At 48.4% G+C, this 12,872-nt stretch overlaps 1 protein-coding gene across 2 annotated transcripts in view; it reads right to left on the bottom strand.

The window, feature by feature from the left end:
- Positions 1-12,872, bottom strand: part of SLCO2A1 (solute carrier organic anion transporter family member 2A1) — a 77,059-nt gene that overhangs the window by 33,910 nt on the left and 30,277 nt on the right. For both annotated transcript variants that reach the window (XR_006609231.1, XM_045088892.1), the window contains exons 2-3: positions 9,915-10,052; positions 4,032-4,194 (exon numbers count right to left, since the gene is read on the bottom strand). Coding sequence is in view for 1 of the 2 variants with exons in the window: in XM_045088892.1 (XP_044944827.1) it covers positions 4,032-4,194; positions 9,915-10,052 (301 nt within the window). In the remaining variant the exon portion in view is untranslated. The remainder of the gene's footprint in view (positions 1-4,031; positions 4,195-9,914; positions 10,053-12,872) is intronic.

The raw sequence follows: 12,872 nt of genomic DNA, 5'->3' as shown, positions 1-12,872 counted from the left end.
GTAGTCTTTTATTTTTTTAGATTTGATTTATTTATTTGAGAGAGAGAGCACAAGCAGAGGGGACACCAGGCAGAGGGAGAAGCAGGCTCCTGCCTGAGTAGGGAGCCCAATGCAGGGCTTGATCCCAGGACCCTGGAATCATGACCTAAGCAGAAGGCGGACGCTTAACTGACTGAGCCACCCAGGTACCCCAAAAGATAATCTTTTCGGTGAATGATGCTAAAACAATTTAACATCCATATGCAATAAGAAGAAAAAGAATCTTATAGAAAATTAACTCAAATTAATCATAGATCTAAATTTAAGTGGGAAGCTATAAAATTTAAGGAAAAAAAAAACATGCATAGGAGAAAATCTTCCTGACCTGGAATTAATCAGAGTTCTTAAATGTGCACCAAAAGCATGATCTATTAAAGAAAAAAGAATTATAAGTTGTATTTCATCAAAATGAAAAACCTTTGCTTTACAAATGACAGTTTTAAAAGAATATAAAAGATAAGCTAAGACCTGGGAGAAAATATTTGCAAATCTTCTACCCAATAAAGAATTTGTATCCAGAATTTATAAAGAACACTGAAACTGAGCAAGAAAACAGATAATCCAATTACAAAATGGACAGAAGGCTTGAACAGACACCTTCCCAAAGAGAACACATGCATGACAAATAAACACATGAAAAGATGTTCAACATCATAAACTTATATTTATAAAAGACACCCCCAGACACAAATATTTATAGCAGCTCTACTTGTACTTGGTACAAACTGGAAACAATTCAAAAGTCTTTCAATGGATGAAAAGGTGAACTGTGGTATATCCATACAACAGAATACTATTCGGCAATAAAAATGAACTACTGATACATGCACCAACTTCAGTGAATTTCAAAGGCCTATGGCCCCGGGAAGAATCCAGCCTCAAGATGTTACCTGCCTGATGTTGCCATTTCTATGTCATTCTCAAAGCTACAAAACCATAGTGATGGAAATGGGCTAGTGGTTGAGGTGATTGGGGAGAGTGTGACCCTGCAGGAATAGCACGATGGACGTGTTGGAGCGATGGATCTGCTCTGTATTCTGATTGTGGTGGCTACCCAAATTTATAAATGTGTTCAAATTTATAGAACAGTGTGTCATGCCCCCCCAAAGTCAATCTTACTCTCCAATAATTTTTAACTAATAATGTATAACTTCTAAACCTGTAGAAGAAAAAAAGATAAGGCTAAAGAAATAAGACACAGGGGTGCCTGGGTGGCTCAGTGGGTTAAGCCTCTGCCTGCAGCTCAGGTCATGATCTCAGGGTCCTGAGATCACTGCATATCAGTATGTTTTTCTTCTTTCTAGTGTTATGTCTTATTTCTTTTTTTTTTTTTTTAAGATTTTATTTATTTATTTGACAGAAAGAGAGATCACAAGTAGGCAGAGAGGCAGGCAGGGAGAGGGGGGGAAGCAGGCTCCCTGCTGAAAAGAGAGCCAGATGTGGATCCCAGGACCCTGAGGCCATGACCTGAGCTGTAGGCAGAGGCTTAACCCACGGAGCCATCCAGGCGCCCCTCCCTTCATCACTTTTTTATTTCAACAGTTATATTTTTTGTTTCTAGATGTACCAGTTCAAATAATTTTTCTTTTTATTTCTGATAATTTCCTTTTCTATGCTTTAACTCTGATTGCAGACTTCAATTTGTACAGAAAAGTAAATCCCTCACAGGCAGCTCTTCTCAACGGATCAGACAGCTTCAACCTCCCTCGAGTTTTTTGTTCCTCTCGACACTCAGGCATTGTGGTTTATATTTTTCTGAGTGCTGTTATCTGCACTTTTAATTCTTAAAAAATTTTTTTAACTTAAATTCAATTTAGTTAACATATTATTATTAATATGTATTATTATTTTCAAGGGTAGAGTTTAATGGTTCATCAGTTGCATATAAAAGCCCATGCTCATCACATCACATGCCCTCCTTAATACGCATCACCCAGTTACCCCAGCCCCTACCCATCTCACCTCCAGCAACCTGCAGTTTGCTTCCTAGAGTTAAGAATCTCTTAAGGTTTGCCTCCTTCTCTGTTTTTATCTTATTTTATTTTCCCTTCTCTTCCCCTATGTTCACCTGTTTTGTTTCTTAAACTCTACATATGAGTGAAATCATATAGTATATATCTTTCTCTGACTGACTTGTTTTGTTCAGCATAATGCCCTTGTCTCAGTTCTTTTTTTAAAAAAAGAGGTGTCTGGCAGCCTAAGTGTCCATGGACAGGTACTGGGTACATAAAATGTACTGTAGCCATACAATGGCTTATTATTCAGCCACAAAGAAATGAAGTTCTTGATACATGTTACAATACAGATGAACTTTGAAAACATGATGCAAAATAGAATAAGCTAGATACAAAAGGACATATATTGTAGGATTCACTTACATGAAATATCTAGAATGGGCAAACTCACAGAAAGCAAATTAGAAATAACCAGATGCTGGGGAGAGAGAGGAGTGGAGTTACTGCTTAATGGGTACAGTATCTGTTTGGAATTGATGAAAAAAAATTGGAAATAGCGGTGATAGTTACAGAGTATTGTGAATATAATTAATGCCACTAAATGTATACTTCCTAGTTAAGATGGCAATTTTTATGTTTTCTTTTTAAGATTGTATTTATTTCAGACAGAGAGAGAGAGAGCACGTGTTGGGAGAAAGAGTAGAGGCAGAAGTGGACTCCTCACTGAGCAGGGAGCCCAACATGGACTTATTCCCAAGACTCTAGGATCATGACCTGAACCAAAGTCAGATGCTTAACTGACTGAGCCACCCAGGTGTCCCAACATTTATACTTTATATATACTATATATACTTAACCACAATTAAAAAAATAACATGAGAGGGGCTCCTGGGTGACTTAGTTGGTTAAGCCTCTGACTTAATCTCAGTTAGGTCTTGATCTCAGGGTCATGAGTTCAAGCCCTATGGTGTGAAGCCTACTTGAAAACACAGACACACAGACACAGACACAGACACACAGACACACACACTCACACATACACCCCAAAACCATAATATACCAAAACCCTGGGCTGTATACCCTAAATGGGTGAGCTGTATGGTGTGTGAATTACGTCTCAATAAAGCTGTTAAAAGAAAAAAGCGGAAAGAAGAAAAGAGGCATCTGAAGGAAAACTGATAAATCTTAATGATCAGTATGTTTAAGTGTTTGTTGTATTATTTTCTTTACTTGGCTATATTTTGATTTTTTCGTATTAAAAAATAAAATATTTTTTCAAAGGAAAGGGAACCCTTACCAGGCAATTTCATGTTACTTAATTTCTTGTTTATTACCTAGGTAAAATCCTCATACATGTCTGCCTCCCACAGGGCGTATCACTAAGAATCAGAGACTGTGTTACAGAAGGGGCTACTTGTTCAAGAATCGGGAGACCTGGGTCTGTCTCTCCCTAACTGACTGGCACCCTTGGGAAAGTTACTGAACAGCTTTGAGTGCCAAGTTCTCATCTCCGACCTTTTCTTTCCCTTTCGCAGGTGTCCAGGAGAATCAAATGAGATCAGAGTGTAAGTGTATTGTAACCTAAAGAATGACGGACGAACATACAAATGTCAGGAAGTATTAAACACATGATTGAACATGCAGAAAATCCACAGATCTCATCGTGGGCAAAGCTTTGACCCTTTGCCAAGCCCATCACAGGCACTGCTCGAAAGCATCCCCACTTGCGAGCACTGGATCATTCCTTGCAGGAAGCAGAGGAAAGTATGAGGAATCATGGGGGAGGCAAGCCACCTGCTGTACGCTGTGACCTCAGCAAGTCAGGGCTGCTCCAAATCTCTGCATAATTCTGTACGTTTTCACTTTCAGGTGTGCTTTGGGGAGAAGCAAAACAATAAAAGCCACGGACTCTTTCTGGTGGGAGAGGACAGCATGGCCCTAGAGTGATACTCACTATCCCAGAAGCATCCCCACCAACTTTGGCAAGATGCCCACTCCTTCCTCATTCCCTTGAAGCAGGGGTTGGGGGCCACTCACCAATGCTGGCCGCGGTGTACTGATAAGGCTCTGAGAGGAAGTGTGGGAGGGTGAGGACGAAGGCACCCGAGGCTAGGAGGAGACCCCCAATGCCGATCAGCCGTGGACGGTGCACCCGGCTGCCAAAGTAGCTGACAAAGATGATGAGGATGGCGTTGCTGATCTGCAGAGAAAGCAGAGGGGCCGGGTGAGGCCTGAGCCTTTGTGGCTACTCACACACAGAGAAGACTTGATTGTAGCTGGCCCAGGAAAAGCAGGGATGCAAGAGGCCACCTTGTGTCAGCCTCACCCAGAGAGCCCTACAGTGGGCTCAGGACATGCTGAGTCAGCTCTCCCCTACCGTCAGAATCCCTTCCAGCCTCAGCCTCTTGGACTAGACAAAGGAAAGTACCTAGGGACCATGAAAACCTCATTGCCTAAATTTCAACCATCTTAGGCCCAAAACTCTTGGGGCAAAGTCCCAGGAAGCTTCCAGTTCCAGCTGGCTCCTAGGAATAGTACACACTGACTAAATGCCCTAGGGACACTGGCTGAGTAATCAGAAAAACCACCAAGCAACATGTACTGTCTCATTTCCTGATGCAACAACTCTCTTTTTGTGACAACAGTGGGACTCAGAATAGTGGGTAACTTGCCCTGGCTATGAGGTTAGGGACTACCCGAGTTTAAAGTAGCCAGTCTTAACTGGACTGGTCTACTGCCTCTTGGAGAAGCGGGTTTCTGCCCCACAGCTCTGCTACTGACTTGGCCCTGGCCCTTCTTGGGCTTACTTCCACTCCTGTCAGTGAGGGAGGAGGACTAAGACACCCCAAGCTCCTTCCTAGCTCTAAACATCAGAAACTCCACGTTCTTGGCGCTCCCTGGAATGTGTGGTCTCCGAGCCCCACCTGAGCCAGGGAAGGGAAGGGAAGACTCGGCTTAAGGAGCAAAGTCTTAAATGATAAAAAAACCAGGTGTGGGCAGATCTTCTGACTACAACTCTGTCCAAAGAGATGATCCTCCGGCCCAGAACGTAAGCTCCTCTGGACTGGAGGAGCCCTGAATGTCAGTACCCACAGCCCTGCCCCATGCACACCACGGTCTCCTTCTGGCTAGAAAAGCAGGTGCCCCTGTCTCAGGAAATAGGAGCCAGAGTCTTGGTATGTGGCTCTTACCAAGATCACCAACGGGCCACATCTTAGTTTTCTTGCTTACCCTTTCAGCACCATGTGATTCAGAGAACCATTCCTTCCTGAAACATTTCCTTCACTGAGTTTCCTAGGCAGCACCTTCTCCTAGTTTTCTTCCCCTGGCAGTTCCTTCTTCCTTTCCTTGGCTGGTTCCTCCTTGCCTCCCTGAACTCTCAGCTCTCCCAGCTCAGGCCCTGAACCTCCGCTCTTGTCTTGGTGAACTCATCTGGTCCCATGGCTTTCCATGTTCTGTGTGTGCTCCTAATTCTCACAGGCTTGGCACACCCAAACCTCATGCCTCCTCACCGACCTGAAAACCTGGGCTCCCACCCCAGTCCTCTTCATCTCCATAAACGGCATCTGCATCCTACCAATGGCTCAACAAAACACCTGAGCGTCATCCCTGACGGCTCGGTCATCAGCCACATACCGCCGTCAGCTCGTCCACTGAATGGACCTTCAATGACCACCTAGACGCTGCTTTTCTCCACCTCTCTCCCTACCTCCTGGTCTGAGCCATTGCCGTCTCCTCTCTGAACTTCTCACAGCGGCCTCCTCCCTGGGCCCCCTGCCTCCACTCTTGTCTCCCTGCAGCCTATTCTCCACCCAGCAGCCAGAGTGGTCCTGCTGACACATCAAGCCACTTTCCCTCGTTCAAACCCCAAACAGTAAAGGCAAAATCTGCCCCAGAGCCTCCACAGCCCTACGGAGCCAGTTCCCCTGCCCCATGAAGGCTCTGATCTGCTCTCCTCCGTCCCTCCCCTTCACTCCGCCCTAGCTGCTCTCTGCCTCCAGCTGCTCTCCTAGCTGCACACATGCACCCTCCTCAGGGCCTTTGTACTTGCTGCCCCTTCTCTTACTTGTCCACAGGGCTCCCGGACATCTAACCTACTTTAGACCTATGCTCAGATGGAAACTTCTCATGAAGGGCCTCTCTGAAAAATGAGGGGGTGGTGGTGAATGAAATGGGTGAAGGTCCTCAAAAGGTACAAAATCCCAGTTATAAAAGAAGTAAGTACTGGGATGTGATGTCCAGCATGGTGACAACAGTTAATAACACTGTCCTCTTTATTGGAAAGTGGCCAAGAGAGTAGATCTTAAAAATTCTCATCAGGGGTGCCTGGGTGGCTCAGTGGGTTAAGCTGCTGCCTTCGGCTCAGGTCATGATCTCAGGGTCCTGGGATTGAGTCCCGCATCGGGCTCTCTGCTCAGCGGGGAGCCTGCTTCCCTCTCTCTCTCTCTCTACCTGCCTCTCCATCTACTTGTGATTTCTCTCTGTCAAATAAATAAATAAAACCTTTAAAAAAAAATTCTCATCAGAAGAAAAAAAGCTGTAACTACGTGAGGTGCTGGATGTTAACTAGACTCATTGTGGCGATCATTTTGCAATATATACCAAGGTCCAATCGTTATGTTGTATACCTGAAAATAATATAATATTGAATGTCAATTATATCTCAATAAAAAGGAGGTAAGTATACCTTATCTTTATAATAATTAAATATCACTTATAATTTAAGTTATATTTAAATATATTTATAATTTAAGTTCTATTTAAATATTTTTATAATTTAAATAGTTATTTCAAATATAGCCACCATTGCCCTCCGTGACTTTATTTTTCTTCATGGCACTTGTTGTAGTCTGATCTACCAAGTTTTATTTATTTCTATATAAAAAAGTTACATTTATCACTAGAATGATATATGAGCAGAGGGTTCTGTCTGTTCATTCCTGCCTCCCTGTGCCTAGAGCAGTGTTTGACACATAGTTGGTGCTTTTGAAATATTTATTGAATAAGTGAATGAATGAACAAATGATAGGCTTTTTCAAGAGGACACAGTTGCTCGGAAGACCCCTCCTTTGTCACCAAGAGTAAGACTGTTTATAAAACACAAAGAAAGGGGGAGTGAAGGCGTGTGGGGGGAGGGGAGTAACCCAGCCTGATGCAGGGGGTTGCTCCAGCCCCTGGCCAGATATCACTCTAGGAGATTCTGAAACGCATCCTGGAAGCAAAGCATTATTCTTAAGCTTCTTAGATTTTATCTCTCCATGTTCTTATTTCTCTATCATTTTTTAAAGACATGATTGTGTCGGACTATACCAGCTAAGCTAACTGAAGCTGACTTTAAAAGGTCTGGGTGAGGGATGGCAGGGTGCCCCAAAGGGGGAGGAAGACCTGGGTAACCTAGGCCCCACCCAACTGGATTGGCCCTTCCAGCACTCCCAGGCCGTGTGCTCGTTTCTCAGCGGGAAGTAGGACCTCCACAGCTGTTATGGTGGATGCTGGCTTAAGTCCTTGGTCCCCAAACTTTTCTTCAGCAGTGGAGTCCCTTTGCAAAAACAGTTTTAGCATAACATAGTGTAGCATAACATAACATAACATAACATAACATAACATAACATAAACATAACATAACAAACATATATTATGCTATATGATACAATGTAATATAATATGGTATGATACAATATAATATATCATTATTCAATATAATATATCATTGTTCTAGCTGAGGAGAGGAGGGCCTCTATAGTCCATGCCTCAGCCTCTCAGCCCCTCTACAACCCAAGCTCCATTGTAACACATCCCTGCCCATCTGTGTCCCCAATCCAGGGGCCCCAGGCAAAATCCAGGTGGGAGACATTAAGGATGGGGCCTCAAGGGCTCCCTCCGATTTTGTCTGCTCTGGCCTGGCCTTTAGCAGTGGGCAGGAGAAGCAGCTGCTTCACTGGACAAGATGCCTGTGTCTTCTCACATCAGCCATCTCCTCATCCTGCTGCTGGCCCTTTGTACCCGGCCCTCCTCTCCCCTTCACTCACCCATCAGCCTGGAAAGCTCTGAGACTGGGCAGCAGCCTGATTCTAATATGATACTGATTAGCAGTGTGCTTAGAACACCATGTTGAGAAGAGTAAGAACCTGGACTCAGCTGGAAAGACGACTGTGGTTGATTAGTGACACCTGCCAGGGATAGGACTGCAGTGACCCAAATATTAGAGATTCTGTCTCCCCTCCATGAGTGAGGACGATGTGTGCCAGGGGCATTATTAAAGTCATAGGCCAGCCCAAGGAGGGCCAGTCCGTGGAGGGGTACCAGGTCCCTGTGCTATGGTCCGCATTGTGCCGGAGCTGGCCAAGTGGCAGGAGCACAGCCTATGTGGGGGCATCACCAGGAAGCCGAGACACGGATGCACAGACAGAGACACACGTCTATATACACACTCACATACACACACACTAAAACATATAAACATAGACAAAAAGCAGTGGCTCTAGGAGGGAGCTCAGAGGAAAGGGCTTGAGGCCAGCAGGAGTGACTGATGGGCCACAGGGCTGCAGCTGGGCAAGTACCTGCATGTCCCAGGTGCAGAGACAAACCATGTTGGGGGGTGCGTACAGAGATTCTGGCCATGTGTTTGGGGCAGAGCAGGGCTGTGGACAACGGAGTGAGGAGGACTGGTAGAAGCAGTGGGTTGGGGTTCAGAGGGGGGGCCTTAGCATGGGGGCCATCAGCCAGACCTGGGCTCAGACCCTGGCTGCCCTGTATGTGTGGCTGTGGCCAGCCTCGATGGGGCAATCAGGCTTTAGCTGTAAGCTTCCTCATCTAGAACCACGGCTAGGCAGAGATGTCCCCACTCCTAGGACCTCGAGGGGGATCTGGCCCAGGGCAGGGGCTCCTGAGGGCACTGTGTGTAGGCCACTGAGAGTGAAGGAGTAAAGGGCAAAGGCGTATTTCCAGCTGGGAGCAGGACTGGGGATGGGGAAATAGAAAGGGGCCAGCTAGAAGCCCCCCCGCCCCACATTTTTTTTAATGGCTCTATCTTAGAAGCTGGCCTGGTGGAGGCCGGGCTTTAAATTATATCAACCTGAATTTCACTAAGATGGAATTCTGCTCTGGGAGGGAGAGGCTATGCCTCCATCCCAAAAGAGTGGGCCTTGTGGAAAGAGAAGAGAGAAGCTAGGCCAGGGAGACACATTGCTTCACGTGGAACGACCAGGTTACAGCCACAACAGAGGGGGCTCTCCTCTGCCTCTTCCTCCCTGATTTCCAGTGACTCCCACCTGACCCTGCCCTCTGACCCCCCACTCCTGATCTCTGGGGCCACCCCATCTTCCTCTAACTCTGACATGCGGTCACTGAGGGACAGTGTGAAATCCCCGTTGCTGGGATGTCACAGAGAGCTGACCTTGTTTGGAAGTCAAGGCCACTGCGGGGCTCTGGCTCCTGTGATCCTCCTAAGAGAGGAGCTACAGGGCTCGGGGCTGCTTCTCCACCCGCACGCCTAAGACTCATCTACCCATGGACCACGGATGAGCAGAGGCCACGTAACCTTGTGCGTGGTCACAGAACTCAATGAGATAGACGCAGAGCTGGGAGGCAGATGGCCCAACACAGCCGGGGCAAGCCACGGCACACGCTCAGCCCCAGTGCCCCCATCTGTCAGGTGGGGCGAGGAGAGTACTTGCTCACAGGGCTGCAGTAACTGGGCCCTAGAGTCCGGCGCTGCCAGAGGCTCTTTGCTCAGTGCCCAGGGCAGGGAAACCTCAGGAAATGCAGCGGCCACCACACTGGCCCCATCTAGCAGTCCCTATTCCCCATGTGTACCTCCCAGCTCCCCATTCCCCTGCCCCTCCCAGAGCCCCCAGCTGAACTCTGGATCGGGGTGGGGGTGCACAAGTGGGGTCTGAGGGACCAGAACCTCCTGCTTACCTCATTCAAGCTGGAAATGAGCCCCGAGGAGGAACTGGAGAGCCCGAAGCGCTTCTCGATGGTGGTGAGGCAGCTCTTGAAGTAGGCGCTGTAGAGGAGCTGGCAGAGCTGCAGAAGGCCATGGCAGAGCACGAACACCTGTGGGAGGAGACACGGGCTGCTGAGGCCTCCAGATAGCCAGCCCCGGCCACAACCTTGGCCTTCCACTGTGGGACCTCGGAGCAGGGAGGCTAGAAGTCTGGCCTATTTCCTCACCTGTTACGTGGGAACACTCCCATCATGGGATGGTCTTGAGGGTGAAACAGTATCAGGGTTATACCTGTGATTTATACCCCACTCCAAGGACTGGCCCAGTGCTGTCCACCATTCCCTTCATTCCTGCCATTCACATCCGGTCAGCATAAACGGCCTAGCAGGACCACGGTGCTGGAGAAGCACCCCCAAGGCAGGGGCCTGACTCACCAGCCCCACATCCAGGGGCACTTAGCACTGAGGAGTGCCTTCACTGCACCGCCGAGCCCAGCGGGCACTGCTTTGCCCTCCCTCCAATGTCCTGGGCGGCCTGGAAGTGACGCTCCAGCCAGTGCAGCTCACTCCCAGGGGCACAATAAGCCGTGGGTCACATTGCTTCACTCCTCTTGACCTGTCCTCCATTCCCCTCTCCAGCATCAGCACCCATTCTCTGAGGCTCACCTCTAATTCACCGTGATGGTGCAAACTACCCAGTTCGAATGGCTACCCCCCCCCAGTCCACCTCTCATCTGGGGTGTCTGTGGTTGTGCTTGCTTCTCTTGCATGGATGATAGGGGTCCCAGGAAGGCCCCAGGCCATTGTCCCTGCATCCCACCCCACCCCATAAGCTTGTCCCTGTGGGTCTGAGTGAATGTGAATGTGAGTTTTGGGTTGATGGGACAGATACACAGCTGCGAGGGTAGACAGCAGTTTGTAGCATCTGGAGTTGGCTCCAGGCTGAGCTCTGGGATTTCCTGGGTTCTAGGCTGGTGTGCTGGGCCAAAGCAAGCTCAGAGCCAGGAGCCCCATATCCCTGAGCTCCCCTGTGAGGTACCCCTTTCTGGAGACTGCACTTTTCCTTCAGGGAAGGGTGGGGTGCCCTTACGTTTCATGGCCTGCCAATGTTCTTCTCTTAATTGAAGGCCTGGCATCTTAGGACAGCTATTGGGGCTCCACCTTCATTTCCGTTTCCTTGCACAGCTGAGCCCACCCCATGTGCAGGGGCCTCTCTCCAGGCTATGGGATCAGAGCTGACTTTCCCTCTCCTACCTGCCAGGGCAGAGCCTTTGTGAGGCCAGCCTGGGGCTTCTGACGGCCCAGCACTGGCTGCCTGCCCATGCATCAGGCTCACAGTTTCCAAATCCAAGGAGGCCGTTACACCCACAAAACCACATGCCTCTCCCGACTGCCTCCTGCCTGAGCCCGCAGCCACCTAGCTCCTCACCAGGGACAGAAGGAAGCCTGCCCATCTGCAGGGGGAGGGAGCACTCCCTCCCTGCCTCCCGAGGGACCCTTTGCTCTGCTTCCCCTCATATATTGGCATTCTTGAGATTTTATGATAAAGGTGTTTTTGAAAACTAGTCCCCTGTCTTTTACAAACGGGGAAACTGAAGTCCAGAGAGGGGGATCCCACATGCCTGCCCAGCATCCTGCACACAGTCAGCCCTCTGGGCTTAGAGGCCAGGCACTGGAGATGCCTGGGTGGACCAGTCTGGGGCTGCCTCTCACTCCACCGAGCTCCCTTAGCCATTTCCCACCCTCTTGGGCCCCAGATTTCCCTGTGAGGTAATTGGGCTAAATTGGTGGCTCTTAACTCAGTTTTGATCCATAATCACCTGGTGGGAGGTGGTGGTGTCTTTGAAATCTAGAAGTCAAACCCAGGCCTCCGAATCAAAATTAGGGGAAGCCCCCTGATTTCTCGCCGGCGCCTGTCCTACTGGCCCTGTGCTATGCGAGCAGGTCCTGCCTCATCCCCAACCCACCTCTCTCCCTGGATTACTGCAGCCATCTCTCATTGGCATCCTGTCTGCCCCCTTAAAACCCTGCATCCCACCACCCCAGAGACAGCTTTCTCAAACTCAAATGCAAGCAGGCTGTCCCTCAATTAACATTGCTCACTGCCCCCTGCCCCCATTCCCTATAAGATAAAAACTCATGCCTTTGGTACGGTATTGAAGATGCTACAGATCCTAGACCTTGTCTGTCTCCAGCTCCATGCCCTGCTGTGGCTGTGTTTCACGAAGACTGGCTACACCTGTATTTCCTGTCCTACATGCATCTCTTCCAGTGTGACAATGACATTCCTTCATCAAGAGGTGGGGTCTCTGTTCCCTCGCCTTCAATCAGGGCTGATCTTAGTTGCCTGCTTCTAATGAAGAGAATGAAGCAGAAGTGACGCTGTGTGACCTCTGAAGCTAAGTCCTGATCGAGGATCCATCTGGCTCCGTCTCTCTTGGGACCTTTAGAAGCCAGACATCACAACGTAAGGAAGCCCAATCTCCCCTGCTCGTGGAGCGGTCACATGTCGCTGTTCCCGCCAACTCCAGCTAAAGTTTCGGTCTGCAACCAGCATCTGCTGCCAGACGTGTTACTGAAAGAGTCTCCAGAGGATTCCAGCCCCAGCCTTCATGCCAAGTGGAGCAGAAATGAGCTATCCCACCAAGTTTATGTAGATGACAGATGTGTGAACAAACTGAATGCTGTCATTGTTGGAAGCACTAAGTTTTGGGTCGCTGTGTAATGCAGCACTAGATGCTTGCAACACCTGCTGTCACACACCTTGCCCTTCAAACTTCATCAAGGTCATACGACTCAAGTTCCCCACAGCACACATTCATTGTCTGTGACTTTGCTCGCTATGTGGACAGAACTATCTTCCCCTTCTTGGTCTGGATAATTACGTCTTCTTGGCTTGTTTTGCCCAGCATGGGGCTCAATCATGGGTCT

The sequence above is a fragment of the Mustela putorius genome, unplaced genomic scaffold, assembly GCF_011764305.1.
Source record: "Mustela putorius furo isolate JIRA1106 unplaced genomic scaffold, ASM1176430v1.1 tig00003834_pilon_pilon_pilon, whole genome shotgun sequence".
Classification (NCBI taxonomy): domain Eukaryota; kingdom Metazoa; phylum Chordata; class Mammalia; order Carnivora; family Mustelidae; genus Mustela; species Mustela putorius.
This window is presented reverse-complemented; position numbering and strand designations above follow the sequence as displayed.